General features: G+C 43.2%; 1 protein-coding gene across 5 annotated transcripts in view; it reads left to right on the top strand.

The window, feature by feature from the left end:
- Nucleotides 1–12,649, top strand: part of BORCS5 (BLOC-1 related complex subunit 5) — a 237,828-nt gene that overhangs the window by 189,422 nt on the left and 35,757 nt on the right. For all 5 annotated transcript variants that reach the window (XM_078673508.1, XM_078673524.1, XM_078673535.1 and 2 more), the window contains one exon: nt 7,191–7,348. In XM_078673508.1, coding sequence (XP_078529634.1) covers nt 7,191–7,348 — 158 coding nt within the window. The remainder of the gene's footprint in view (nt 1–7,190; nt 7,349–12,649) is intronic.

The following is a 12,649-nucleotide window of genomic DNA, read 5'->3' on the forward strand; positions in this document are numbered from 1 at the left end:
AGAAAACTCCACGCTTTGGCCGGTTGAAGTTGAAAGGAAGGGCCCCTTTCCGCTCCTAAAGTTGTTTCCACAGCAGATCATCTTGATCAAAGTCTTCATGCAAGTCCAAGAGGTAGCATAAGAAATCTAAGAAGACACCAGCCCCCATTTGGGACCACCAATCAGTAAGCAGGTGACTCAGCTCTATTGACCAGCACCAGGCAACCCTTACTTATTACACAACACTGCACACCAGAGAGCTGGTGGCCCAGACATCTGCCAGTTAGCTTAAGCCTAATGCCTTCTCCAACGCCCCACCTGATCATGAGTTTAAACAGATGGTGATGTTTGACAAGCAGTTGTGACCCCCATACCTTATGAACATGGTGGGCCAAGTCTTACAGCAGTTCCTGACAACCTCCTTGTATCTCTGATCCCATCTATCCAGGATGGCCACAGTATTGCAAAGTTTGATTCACTCTGGCTTGGACACAGCCGACTTTTTAAAACAGTTCATCTGTGAAAGTGTGGTGCTTCAGCTCCAATCCTGGATTAGGTAAATGGACTTCTTGTACAATGTGCAAGCATCTACAAGTTCCATGGACTTGTAGCCCTATCCAGACCGTTCCTTTAACAACTTTGCCCCGTTCACATTTCCCAGCCTTTTCGTGGCTGAGGCTTACAAAGGCAGTGCCCAGGGCATCAGGGACAACATGCAGCTCAATCACTCACCCTCAGCTACCATAGCTTCAAAACCTCTATAGTGTCCTTTTTTTTTTTAACTTTATTTTTTACTCAAACAAGTAACATACATATTCAACATACAAATGTTATGTTTCATGCCGTGCTTCCCATCTCGTTTTGCATTTAGTGTTTCTCAAAAGCAGAACAGTTTTTTGTCCCCTTTCACAATGCATACAATCAGATCTCACACATTTCTAAAATATAGTTTTCGGCTGCCCTAATGGGCTACCCCATGCCATCCTCGGGGGTTACAGTTGTGTATACCTCTCTAGTGTCCTTTGCGGCACACAGCCACCCTGTCTGGGGAAGGATCCAGCATACAAGTGAGACCTTCAAATTGTCAATCTACTGCGCCATCACATTTCTTTCTACCCGGTGCACTTTTCACCACCATCAGAATGGTTGGTGAAGGACCACATGTCTGTCTTGCAGCATGAGGTGCAGACCCTTTTGTCCAAAGTGGCTATTGAGAATCATCTGGCCTCGCATGTAGGAACTGGATGTTACTCCTGCTACTTTCTTGTGCCGGAGTATAGAGGCCTACCTTTTATCTTGGATCTCCATACACACAAATCCTTCCTGTGGGAAGACAAATTCAAGATGCTCATGCAAGTCCAAGTCCTGTCTTCTGTATACCCTGGAGACTGGATGGGGGCGTTGGTTCTTCAGGATGCCAGAAGGCCCACCAGCGGTACAGGAGCATTTTTAGTCTGTGGGGCTCCGTTTGGCATCACCAGTACCCCTCGAGTGTTCACAAAAGTGGTTGCAGCATACCTTGGGAGGTCGGGTGTACTCCTGTATTTCAATGACTGACTGTTGAATGCAGGCTCACCCCAGGCAGTCGTAGATTTCTTCCATATAACAGCAAACCTCCTAAGATTGTTTGGTTTCACGATCAACATGCCAAAGTCGCTCTTTTGCAGAGCCTCCCATTCATCAGAGCAATTCTGGATACAGTATCTTTTTTTACTTTTCTCCCAGAACAAGGAGTCAAAGACATTCAGGATGGGATTCCAATGTTTCAGCGTCTATCCTGGATCTCAGTATGACTGGCTCTGAGGCTGCTGGGATTACATGCATCCTGCTGATGAAACATTCTGTATGAAGTGGTATCTAAAGTTCTCAAGAATGGAGCGTGTTTCACACTCCTTCACGGACGCACAGCGGGTTTCTATTTAATCAAATGATGACACTGATTGTTCTATTTTAAATCCGTATGTTTATTTCATTCCTCCAAAGTTTAGAATGTGAATCGACAATCACATATAGGACACGAAAATGCCTTTCCAACTTTTCAAGTGCATTTCGTCACAGTCGTGTATAAGTGGTATCTAAAGTCCCAGTGTGCACAACACTGGGAGAATATGTCCGCTTCTATCTAGCTTTGGTGGTGGCTGCTAAATATATGTAGTGTTGGCTTCTGGACTGCGGCCAGTGACAGTCCTCGCTCCTTACCCCAACCAGATTTGTTAGCTGTGAAGGATGCATCACTTTTGGGGTTCTTGTTGACGAGGCCATCTGGAAGAGGTGGAGATCAGAGGTCTCTAGTCTCCAACCAAAGCTCAACTCTACATCAGTTTGTTGGAGTTGAGGGTGATTCACTTGCCATTGAAAACCTTCCATTTGCCTTTTGGAGTTTGCAAGGAGGCTCTCACTCAGAGACTCATTCCACCTAGAGTGGTGCTTGTGACTCCTGTATTCCTTTCTGCTGCCTCTTTGGGATGCTCTTCTGTTGCAGCAGTGAGGCAGGGTGCTGTACACAGAGCTGCACAGTCTGCATTTCCATGCTTGGAGATGGAGCAGCAGCAGTTGACCTCATTTGACCTTCCTCCTGAAGTCGTTGAGGTCATCTTGGCGGCAAGGCATCCTTCAACAAAATCCTTATTGTCCAGTCTTTGGGACAGATTTGTGGTTTGGTCCAGTTTCCGTCAGATTGACCAGCTCAAGTTGGCGGATGGAGGTGCAGGAGCTGGAGATGCTGAAGTGGACGATGGAGTGAGTCCATACAGGAGTTTTGTCTAGATCATCAAAGATCCTCTCCCAGTATCGAGTCAACTAGGAAAATTCCACAAAACATGAAGGAGTGTTCCTGTGTCTCTACCACCCCGCTGCACGAACCTTTCTTCTCTGGGCACCATTTCTAAGCCTGGGTAAAATACCAATGTGTGCTATCTCGGTCATTGCATTTCTGCGAGAGACATTCCTTGCTGTATTTCGGGCCCGATTAAAAAATACCTTCCCATACTTTATAAGAGTGTGCTCTAAATCAGCTTCTGACCGCTTTTGATCTGTGGGTGTGGGGGAAGAAGGTCAAACCCCTCCTCTGTGCCATTCTGTCTCAAGCTGCCAAGGTAGTTTTCGTTATAGGGGATGCTCTGATTTTGGGGCAGCAAAAGGATCTTCCAGATGTTTGTAATCATTTGATCCATGAAGTACCAATGCTTTTCAGACTCCTCCCTCCCCTTCATTCTACCAAGTACCTCAATTGGGCTGCTTGATAGTACTGAATAACATTAGGAACCCAGAGACCACCCTAGTCCATAGAATTGCAGGCCACTTTATGGTGCATGTGCATGGCTTCTGTCCACCCCCAAAAAGGCACTAAATAGGTTTAAGTGTGTAAGGGGGTCTAAGGTAGTGGATGTGGAGGGCCGCCTGGAACAAATACAAGATCTTGGGTAGGGTGTTCATATTTAAAGCACAATCTGTCCGTTCGAAGATAGCTTGTACTGCTGCTACCCAGAGAGAGATCTTCTTTAACTTGTCTGTGAAGCAAGCAGTAATTGATAGGTGCTATCTTCATGGCACACTTGGCAATTTGTAGGCCCAAATATGAGATTGAGGTCGCAGCCCAGGTTTGGAAATTGGACATAGAGAATTTGTTGATGTGTAGGGAAAGACAGTAAGGTTAAGTATCTGCTATTTCTGTAAATTTAATTCTAAAATTGGAGATGTTCTCAAAGCATTTTAGAGATAACCCGTGAGATAAGTGGGTTATCTCTAAAATGTTGGGCCAGTGGAAGGCAGCTCTCACATGTCCCCCTCTGAATGGGGAAAGACTCTGAAGAAGAGCCGCTGATCTGCACCATGGCGCTGAGCGAGCTGTAACCGCACATTATCCTACGGCAGCACCTGTTCCTAATTCCAAAATGTTTTAAAGTCTGGATCAGGTAGGGTTAGTGGACCCTGTCAAATGCCTTTTCATCTTTGATTACCAATATCCAGGCTTCCGAGAAAGGTCTATATGAACAACACTGCTGTTTATTTTTGCCTAGCTTGGGGATAACTTCTACAGATGTCTGTAACATGAATGGTGACAACATCCTGCTTTCAGTGAAGGAATTTAAGAGCGAGGGTCTGGCAGAAGGTTTTACAATATTGCAGCGTTGATCCATCCGGGCCCCGAGATTTAAAATGCTTCAGCTGAGCAATGGCCGATATTACTACTTCTGTCCTCTAATGGGTTTTTCCATGTTCTCAGCGTGTCCAGGGGTTAAATGGGTTATATGAACTTGTTATAGATAAGGAACTACATCAGCATCATTATGTACTTGCTACCTTGAGTAAAGGGTCTGATAAAAGTCCCTAGATACGACCGCAAGCTGATCATCCCCATAATCTTTGCATCTACTGGGTCTGTGATAGTGTACTCTATCTCTAATCACCCTGGAGCGCAATTTATGCACTGGTAATTTCCCACATTTGTTGTCACCCATATAGAAGTTATGTTGCAGGCGGGGCAGTGGATATTCCGCTCTGTCTAGATCTAGTTGTTTTAGTTGTGCTCTGGTTGCATCTAGTTAGCTCCACACTTTTGGGGCCTCAATTCTTTTATGAATTGCTGTCCGTTCTTCCCAGGTCCTCTTTTCCATGTCTGATATAGCTACCAGTTCCTGAACCACTCTTACCAGGCAGGAAGCCTACAGCCTGACAGGGGCCCCTCAGCAGCATCAACCCACCTTATTGTTTGTTATAAGTCATGTGTCTTGGCAGCTGGTCTCTGATGACCGTCGATCCAATGCTGCCTGGTCTTCCTGCGCAGTCTTGCCGGAGTATGGGGTTCTGACCATGTAGGAAGGCTTACTATGTTTTAACTACTGTAAATTCAGATACAAGCATGAGTAAGTTTCATATATACAAAAACCCTACCAAGAGCTGTGTGTTAATGTAAGCTTAGTTGTACTGCTAATGAGCACCACAACAGGCTCCTGGCATAATATACATTCGGAATGTAGACGTAGTCCATCTCCGAGGCAGCCTTCTAGTGAACGTATGCTACACCTAGACAATAGTTCGATATCACACACCCCGCTCTGCATATCAAAAAGTTCCACAAGCCAAAGGAAGGTGTGCTTCGTTCATTAGAGATCATGTGTGGAATCCATTCAAAACCAATACCTCTCAACATCACCACACTCTCAGAACACTCACCAGAGCACAATAAGCATTAAATTGCGCACGCACAACAAATTACTGTCAAACCAATTCATACAGCCACAGCACAAATACAGAAAGTGTGTGATGCAGGTGTTAGCAAGGTTTTCTCATCTTAAAAAGTGTGCACCAGACCAGGGTCCTCTTGCCCTCAAACACTTAGGACAACTACACATCAGCAACATAACAGACACACCAATACTAGTTTAGGACTGGTACTCTCATATTGAAGGCGCACTTCATATACAATGCCTTCAATAAACAATAAATATATCAGACCGCTGCAGGCTGTAGTCCTACAAGATTTTGAAGTCTTGCTGAACTTTGGCAGGGACTTCAAGGGCCTTCAAACTCCAGCAAAACACAATTGTCAGCAAATTATAGTATCCACTACCCACATCTAGGAGGGTTAAGTTCAATAGGTGTATTTAACTATCTAAAAGTTCATGAATGATCCTAACTATCTTTCTTATATAGAACAATTCTGCCAGGAGTTGTGTTAATACAAGCTGAGCCCTTCTCATCACTTGCTCCCTAAGTGACCCAAGGTGTAATACTGACACACTCATAATATTCATTAGTGTACGTTTCCATCTCACAGGATCCTTCTCTTGCTTGTTACACTTACACAACAAATAACTCTCATCTACATACAACATTAACACAACCAAGAAGTGCCACAAAAGGAAAGGAAGACTTTCTTCATTCAATATAAATCATTCACTCAGAGCTAATAACTCTGAACATAAGCAAATTCCTAAAACACTCACTACAACAATACACAAAAAAGTGATGGATGGAGGGAATGTGTTTTCAAGTTCTAATCAACCAGTGGAAGAAGAGTGGCGCAGCGGCCAGGGTGCCTGACTCCAGACCACAGGGTTCACGGTTCGATCCCTGGTGCCGGAGGCAGGTTAGCCCAGCACCATGTGACTCTGGGCAATAGCTCGCTTAATCTTCCCAACGGCCCCCAGCGCCTTGACGCCTTCTGGTAATTGTGCGCTTTGCAAATACTGGATTTAATTTCATTTCATCCTTAAAAATGTGTAGCCGATTCCCTTGAGGGAAGGCCTTGCTTGCATACCTGATTGCAGTAAATGTGTGAATGATAGGTTGGTGGCTCTAGAGGGGACTTGAGCTGCCGATGGATCCATGTTTCTTTCTCCATCCCATCTACCTCAAGCATAGGCTGTCACTGCAGGGACAAGTTTGGAAAACAGTGGGTCTGTATAAGCTGCCCAATCCGTCTCGGCTTGGGTCTCTGATTATCCTGTACTGCAAGAGTCCATCCCAAACTTGGTACACTGCATCCGGACATCTTTGATACCGCCTAGCCCATACCGAGGATTTTCAGTGAGATTCCAATGCTTGGAACTTCCCCAAAGTTCAACCACCACCTCATGTACAGACACACTCCTGAAGATAGTGAGGCAACCAGACATTGTTTCACATTCACAAGTCTCAGCCAATCAACACTAAAAGGCCTAGTTTCCTCATCGCAAACTGGTGCATGTTTTTGTGGGAATTGGGTCCCTACATAAAGAAACATGTTCATCCACTCATTTGCTTCTTTCTCCTCTTATACTTTGCACCTTCAGAATTAATTGAACAATTTACTGAGCATTTAAGAAAAAGTTTACTGTGCTACATAAATAGTACATAAAATAGGATCGTGTGGAGACTTGGAGACATTGTGCAATACCACAAACATTGAAGTGCTTAAACAGAGAATCTCAAGCCTGTTCTCAATCTCTACGTGGGATATTCTACCCATACAATCTACCTGTTGGCTACAAAACCCCAAGGTGCATGGCTCTTTCAGCCTTTCTGCGCTAAGAAGACCGAGATGGGAAGTAGATATTTCCCCACCTTGGATTCGAACTTCTGGAACTTTCTCTGCTTCACCAAGAACAAAATCCTAGTATCCTGGTGTCTCAAGTTTTTGGACTACTTCATAGGGGTATTTGTTGAGTGTACAACAATGGGTGCCATTAAACCTTCTGTTCTGAAACCCGTTTGTTTTTTGCTTCCAGGGCTTCTCAGTGGACAAACCTCACCCACAAACACCAAACTGGAGAGACTGGACTCCCAGCAAGTACTGCATCTATGCCTCCGATATCAAGAGCATCTCCACCAGTGCGCAGAGGCTGTGGCATTTGATCAGAATGCTCTAGTGAAGCGTATAAAAGAGGTGAGCACACACTGCATCACAAGCAAAGTATTTCAAATGCGGTGACCAAGGTCTCTCAGTATTTCAGTATTTATTTATTTCTTGATGATTAATTCAATCATTACGTTTTAAGATCTAATTAAAGACCATACTTCAAAATGATTAAACAATTGATCAACATCTATTACAATAAAACACCCACTGTTTGTTTGTTAAAGAACAAAAGTGCATCTGCTGTAACGGTTTGTGTTTAGCTTCTTAATTAAAGTGCTTTGGCCATAGCCCCTGGGTCAGAAAATTGCTAAGCAGTTTGTGCGCCAGGCACAGAAATCTAGGTCCCTGGCACACCAGAGTAATTGAGTCTCTGCTGAGCCAACAAGTTACTGATTACCTACAGGTGCGCATATGCAGTTGCAAGATGAGTAATCCAAGTAACTTCCTTCTTTGTTCTAGAAGGGCTGGATGTGCATTAAAGGTGGATTTCCGTCTCTTTGTTGTACCCACATAGACGACCGCTTAAGCTTGTCGGCCGGCTCTTCCAAGACTGAATGAGGTCCTTGGTTTCAAATTGCCCAAAGCGAAAGAACATAAACTGTTATTTTAATGCTAGTGAGAAATTAGTTGTCAGATATACCTGGGGCTTTAAGTGCTGGTATGAAGTGATAATTGTCCAAGCATGGCATTTTATTGCAAACATGTTCATGTCTTGCCGCTGTGACAGGGCTTTGCCAAGGCGTTGTTTAGCCAGAAGGAGGATGTTCTTTTCATTGGGATGGCCCTGGCCTCTTTTATAACTAGTGCTTCTTTTGACGACAACAGGTATGGTCCACATGATTTGTTTAGATTTGAAGTCATCTGAGTTCCTGCCAGGACAAATTGTTCTAGGAACCTCTTTTAGAGGTGAAAAACATCCAGTATAACTTTACAAAAACATAAATTCTTTGCAGCTCTTGATTCATTAGGTTAATTCCAGCAGTACTTGGGCTTGAGAGGTTGTCCTAGGCAAACGAAAGATGGATTTGTAAATAATTGTAACAAGTTTAGCAGGACTGCTTCTTTTCCTTGGATGATTTCCAAGCTATATGCTACCGCCGGTAGGAGTGTGGCCATAACTGTAAGCAGGTGCTGGTATGACGGACAGCTAAGCTGCGAAAGTTAGTGCATATGCTTTGGCCCATGTCATAGCAAAATGTTTTTGATTGTCAGCTGGCGTTCAATCAGAGTTCTGAGATACTTGTAAGAGGCCACATCTTCTATACAATTACTCTTAACAAACCAGTTTAAAGACTTTTATTTGAATCGACCAGGTGGACCACCTTTGTTTTACTTAAGTTTAGCTCGAGCGCTTGCTGCTCAATGTATCCAACCAGTGCATTTATTGGACTTTGTAGCCCATCAGGTGTCTGACTTGAGATTATTGTCATCAGCGTATTGCAGGTGACTAATTTTCCTTGATGCCAGTCTTGGTGGAATACCCTTAACTTGTCCCAGATGTTGATCGAGGTTGGGCAAATAAAAATTGAATGAGCAGGGGGCTAAACACACCCCTGCTTCAGTCCAGTTTTAGTTTTGATCTCAGATATGACTCTATTACCATTGTCAACTTTGACCTGGACTCAGTTATCACTGTATGAGGCGATGATTTAATTTAACAGTTTCTCAGGAAAGCCCCATTGAGCCACATTAGCCCAAAGTCAGACAAAGGAAACTGTCAAACGCAGATTTAAGGTTGATGAAGCATGTAAATAGATTATTCCTTTGTTGTATTTACTTTTCTGCCAAGATGGAGAGTGCTGACATGTTTGCTTTGTTCCATACTTTAAGTTTTTGAAATTAGCTGCTTCTCTTTTGCCCACGCTTGGAGTTCGTGAAGCATCCACGAGGCATAAAGTTTAGCTTCAACCTCTGATAAGGCTATTAGAGTATAATTCATAGGGATGATTGACTGCCATCCCTATATCGGTTAAGTATGTTCCCTCTCCACGAGGGCAAGATGGTGTTGGAGCTGTAAATTCGATTAAAGAGGTGTTAGATAATTAGCCCAGAAGTGGGCATCTTGCTTAGAGTGCATTCAGAAGGCTGTTGGAGGCTGGAGCACACTCTGACTTCAGTTTCTTTACAATCCTCTTCAGGTGCTTGACATCTGTTGATAGTTCTTCAGGGTCTATATGGATGCTGAGGTTTTGTAAAGTTGATTGGATTATATGGGAGGAGTCGGTGTTTGAGTTTTCTATGTATTGGCAGTGATTGCTAAAACATACTGTGCTTAATTGGTGGTCCTGTTAACCTCCAGCAACGCCGGGCTCTGGTAACCACGTTTTTATTTTATTTGAACTGCTCCCGCTAGTAATCACACTTGCTGGAGGTGGATTCCTGCGTTATGATTATAGTCTTGGCCCTAGACCAGCCTATTTCTCTCGCCCCAAAATTGTGTACTGTTGGGTTGCTTGCTAGAATTAAAGAGCTTGTTCCATATTCCTTCCGGATTAATCTTTTTTGATTGCCAGCATTCTTTGTTGTAAGTTTTTCTCAGTTGCCAAAGTGGTGATCCATGGAGCACTTTGCCTGTTTTTGCATTCTGAGAGAGCTTTCCAGCTTATCTGTTGATTTAAAAAAAAAAAAAAAATTATTTCACGCAGCTCCTTCATATGCCAATTCTGTCTTTGGGGCGTAGGGATGCTGATTTGTCTTGCTGTTTGAAGTTGGCATTTGGGCAGGTTGGAATTGCGATTAATAGGTTCCTTATTACCTCCTCCTGTGATTGATCTCCTGCATCTTTGTGTTTGCCCTGGTTGTTCTCTGCGAGGAAGTAGACCATGGCCATGATTTGCTCTGTATCAGAGCTGCGCTATTTAAGTCTCTTTGAGTTATAACAATTAAGAAGTGATCTTAAGCTGGTCGTCGACCAGTTTAAGATTACTTGCAGATGGAAAGATGCAAATTATATTTTGAATACCTGGGGAAGGTGATGGCTTTCAGGACTGGGGTTGATTTGGAATGACTTAAACAGAGGAAATGATTAGTTATTTATTAGAGTGTAATCAATGATTGAACGGGTTCAAGCATTGAAGAAGGTTATTGCTGCAGGCTTATCCTCTTTAAAGTTGTTAATATTTTTTACGCCTTGGCTTTCTAGCTTTTAACGTACGTTGAAAGAGGTCCTTGTTCTGGGTTTCTTGCTTTTCCGTAGGTGAATGGGTTTTGAAAAAGTCTGATAACATCCTGTGACTATAAAATATGAATATTGATTATGCTTTTGCAGAGTCTTTATTAATGCTACCAATGTTGAGGTCCTCTCTGCCTTCTTTCCTTTGCATGGATGGATGTAAAAATTTAGCAGGAAGAGGGCCTTCTGATGTTCATGCTTTAAATTCTACTTTGATAGCCTGTGACCACTCGGCCCTTAGGTCTGTGTTTTCCTGTGACTATTTGTATTACTGAAATGAAGGTGGAAAGGCTCCCCCTCTGGAGCTCATAAGGTGCTGTCTTCACTGCGGTGATGTGGTTGTCGGTATTCCCTGTTACTAGTGTTGGTTTTAGGCTCCATATTGCTTGTAATAATATGATATAAAAAGTTTGAAGGTTTACTAATTGTGTCGCTATCCAGGGGTATTTTGCAAAATCCATGTACATACCAGGAACATATTTTAATGTGGCCTGGCTCAAGTGAAACGTGCTGCTCATCAGGACCAACTGGGGTCTAAGGCTTGGGGCAGCCTGGACCATTCTCGAGTATTCTCATCAATAGGGAAAATTATAGAGTTCCTGGCTGGCCCTTTCTCTCCATTTCGCTATTGATAGCTTTGGGAGGTCGGCAGGTTGAAACTCTACCCCCAAGGCACCACTTAGGACAACATATCTATTAGTTGGACTTGTTAATCAGGGTAGTCTTGAGCTTGAGTTAATAGGAGGCGGATTTTTAGGTAGCAATGGGCCTGGGTATCTTGGGGGCTCTACCCTCCTTAACTTGAATTCCCCACTTCCCAATTTTTGGAAGAGTTCCTAGCGTTGGGTCACTTGGTTTGCGATGTCACTTGTAGCCCAAGTGGTTGAGGTTGCTTCCTGCTCACTTAAATAGGGATGTGGTTGACATTCTATTGCTTTTAAGTGAAATGAGATGCGGTGCGCAGGTGCACTGATATCCTTTGTTAATTTTAAAACCGCATTTGTGTTTAAAATGTCAAATGCCCCTCTTGATGTATATATAAAACAAATATATAGAAGAGGTTGAGGCAATTTCCTGCCGCTCATAACCTTACAGTGGGAAGAATATTTCAGCACTTAAAAAGGTGCAACAAACCGAAAGTTCAACACCATTCAACTTTCAATGGAAAAAATTTCCAACAAAAAACAATTGTAATGGTTCAGCACTCTTTTTCAATTGATAGAATTGGTTCTTATTTATATATATATTAAATACCAAACTCGTGATATTCTATGCACAATTTGAATAATTCATTTGCTCCCAAAAATGTATTTTGAGCAAAATTCTTTATCGCCTTAACCGCGGCGGTTTTTCCGCCACGTGCGGCCGTTCTAAAGGGTGGGCGGGGCTTCGTCGGCCGTTGGCTGACTGGGCCGACGGGAGCAAGGGAGGGGTTAATCTTGTTCACATTCTTCTTTTAAAATAAATAGCCACAGTAGCCAACGAGTTTCGTCCAGATGGACTTCTTCAGGGCTCTTTTACAAAACTGTGCTTATTGGAGACTATAAACTCATGCATATTTGGTCAATTTCATGAAAGAGCTTATCCCTTGGGTCCTCTGATAAGCATAAGTCCTCACTGGGGACCACCTTGTGTTTGGTGCAAAAGATGTTCTCTTAACTCACTGGTGTATTTTTTGTGACATTTCAGGAGTTTGAGTGCTCCAGGGCAAAGTTTCGGGTTGCATTGTACGCAGAAGTAAATGTATATTTGAGTATTAAAATTCATTTTGGAGATTAGGTTTTCTGAATAGATCCTTAGTTAGATTTCCCCTTTAATTTTTATCCAGACTTGATTGTATCCGGGTGGAGGGTCACACACTCTGCTTCAAGTGCTGCATTTTTGGCACGATAAGTTACCTAAAATGTGACTATTATCGAGTTGAACCAGTTGCACTCTATTGCATCAGGAGGGTTCCTCTTCAAGGTTTCCTTGACCAATACTGGATCTGAGCTGGTAGTCCCTGAGTTTTCACAGCATGGTACGTTGGCCAGTTCTTGTTTGCCCTGAATAATCTACAAAAATATCCTGGCTTTGTGCTGTTAATGTTTGGATATTGGTCACAGTATGTTTGCCTTGTGTCATCAGCAGGTTGTCTTGGCTTTGTACTTTGACCA

Source organism: Lissotriton helveticus, chromosome 1_1 (assembly GCF_964261635.1).
Source record: "Lissotriton helveticus chromosome 1_1, aLisHel1.1, whole genome shotgun sequence".
Lineage (NCBI taxonomy): Eukaryota > Metazoa > Chordata > Amphibia > Caudata > Salamandridae > Lissotriton > Lissotriton helveticus.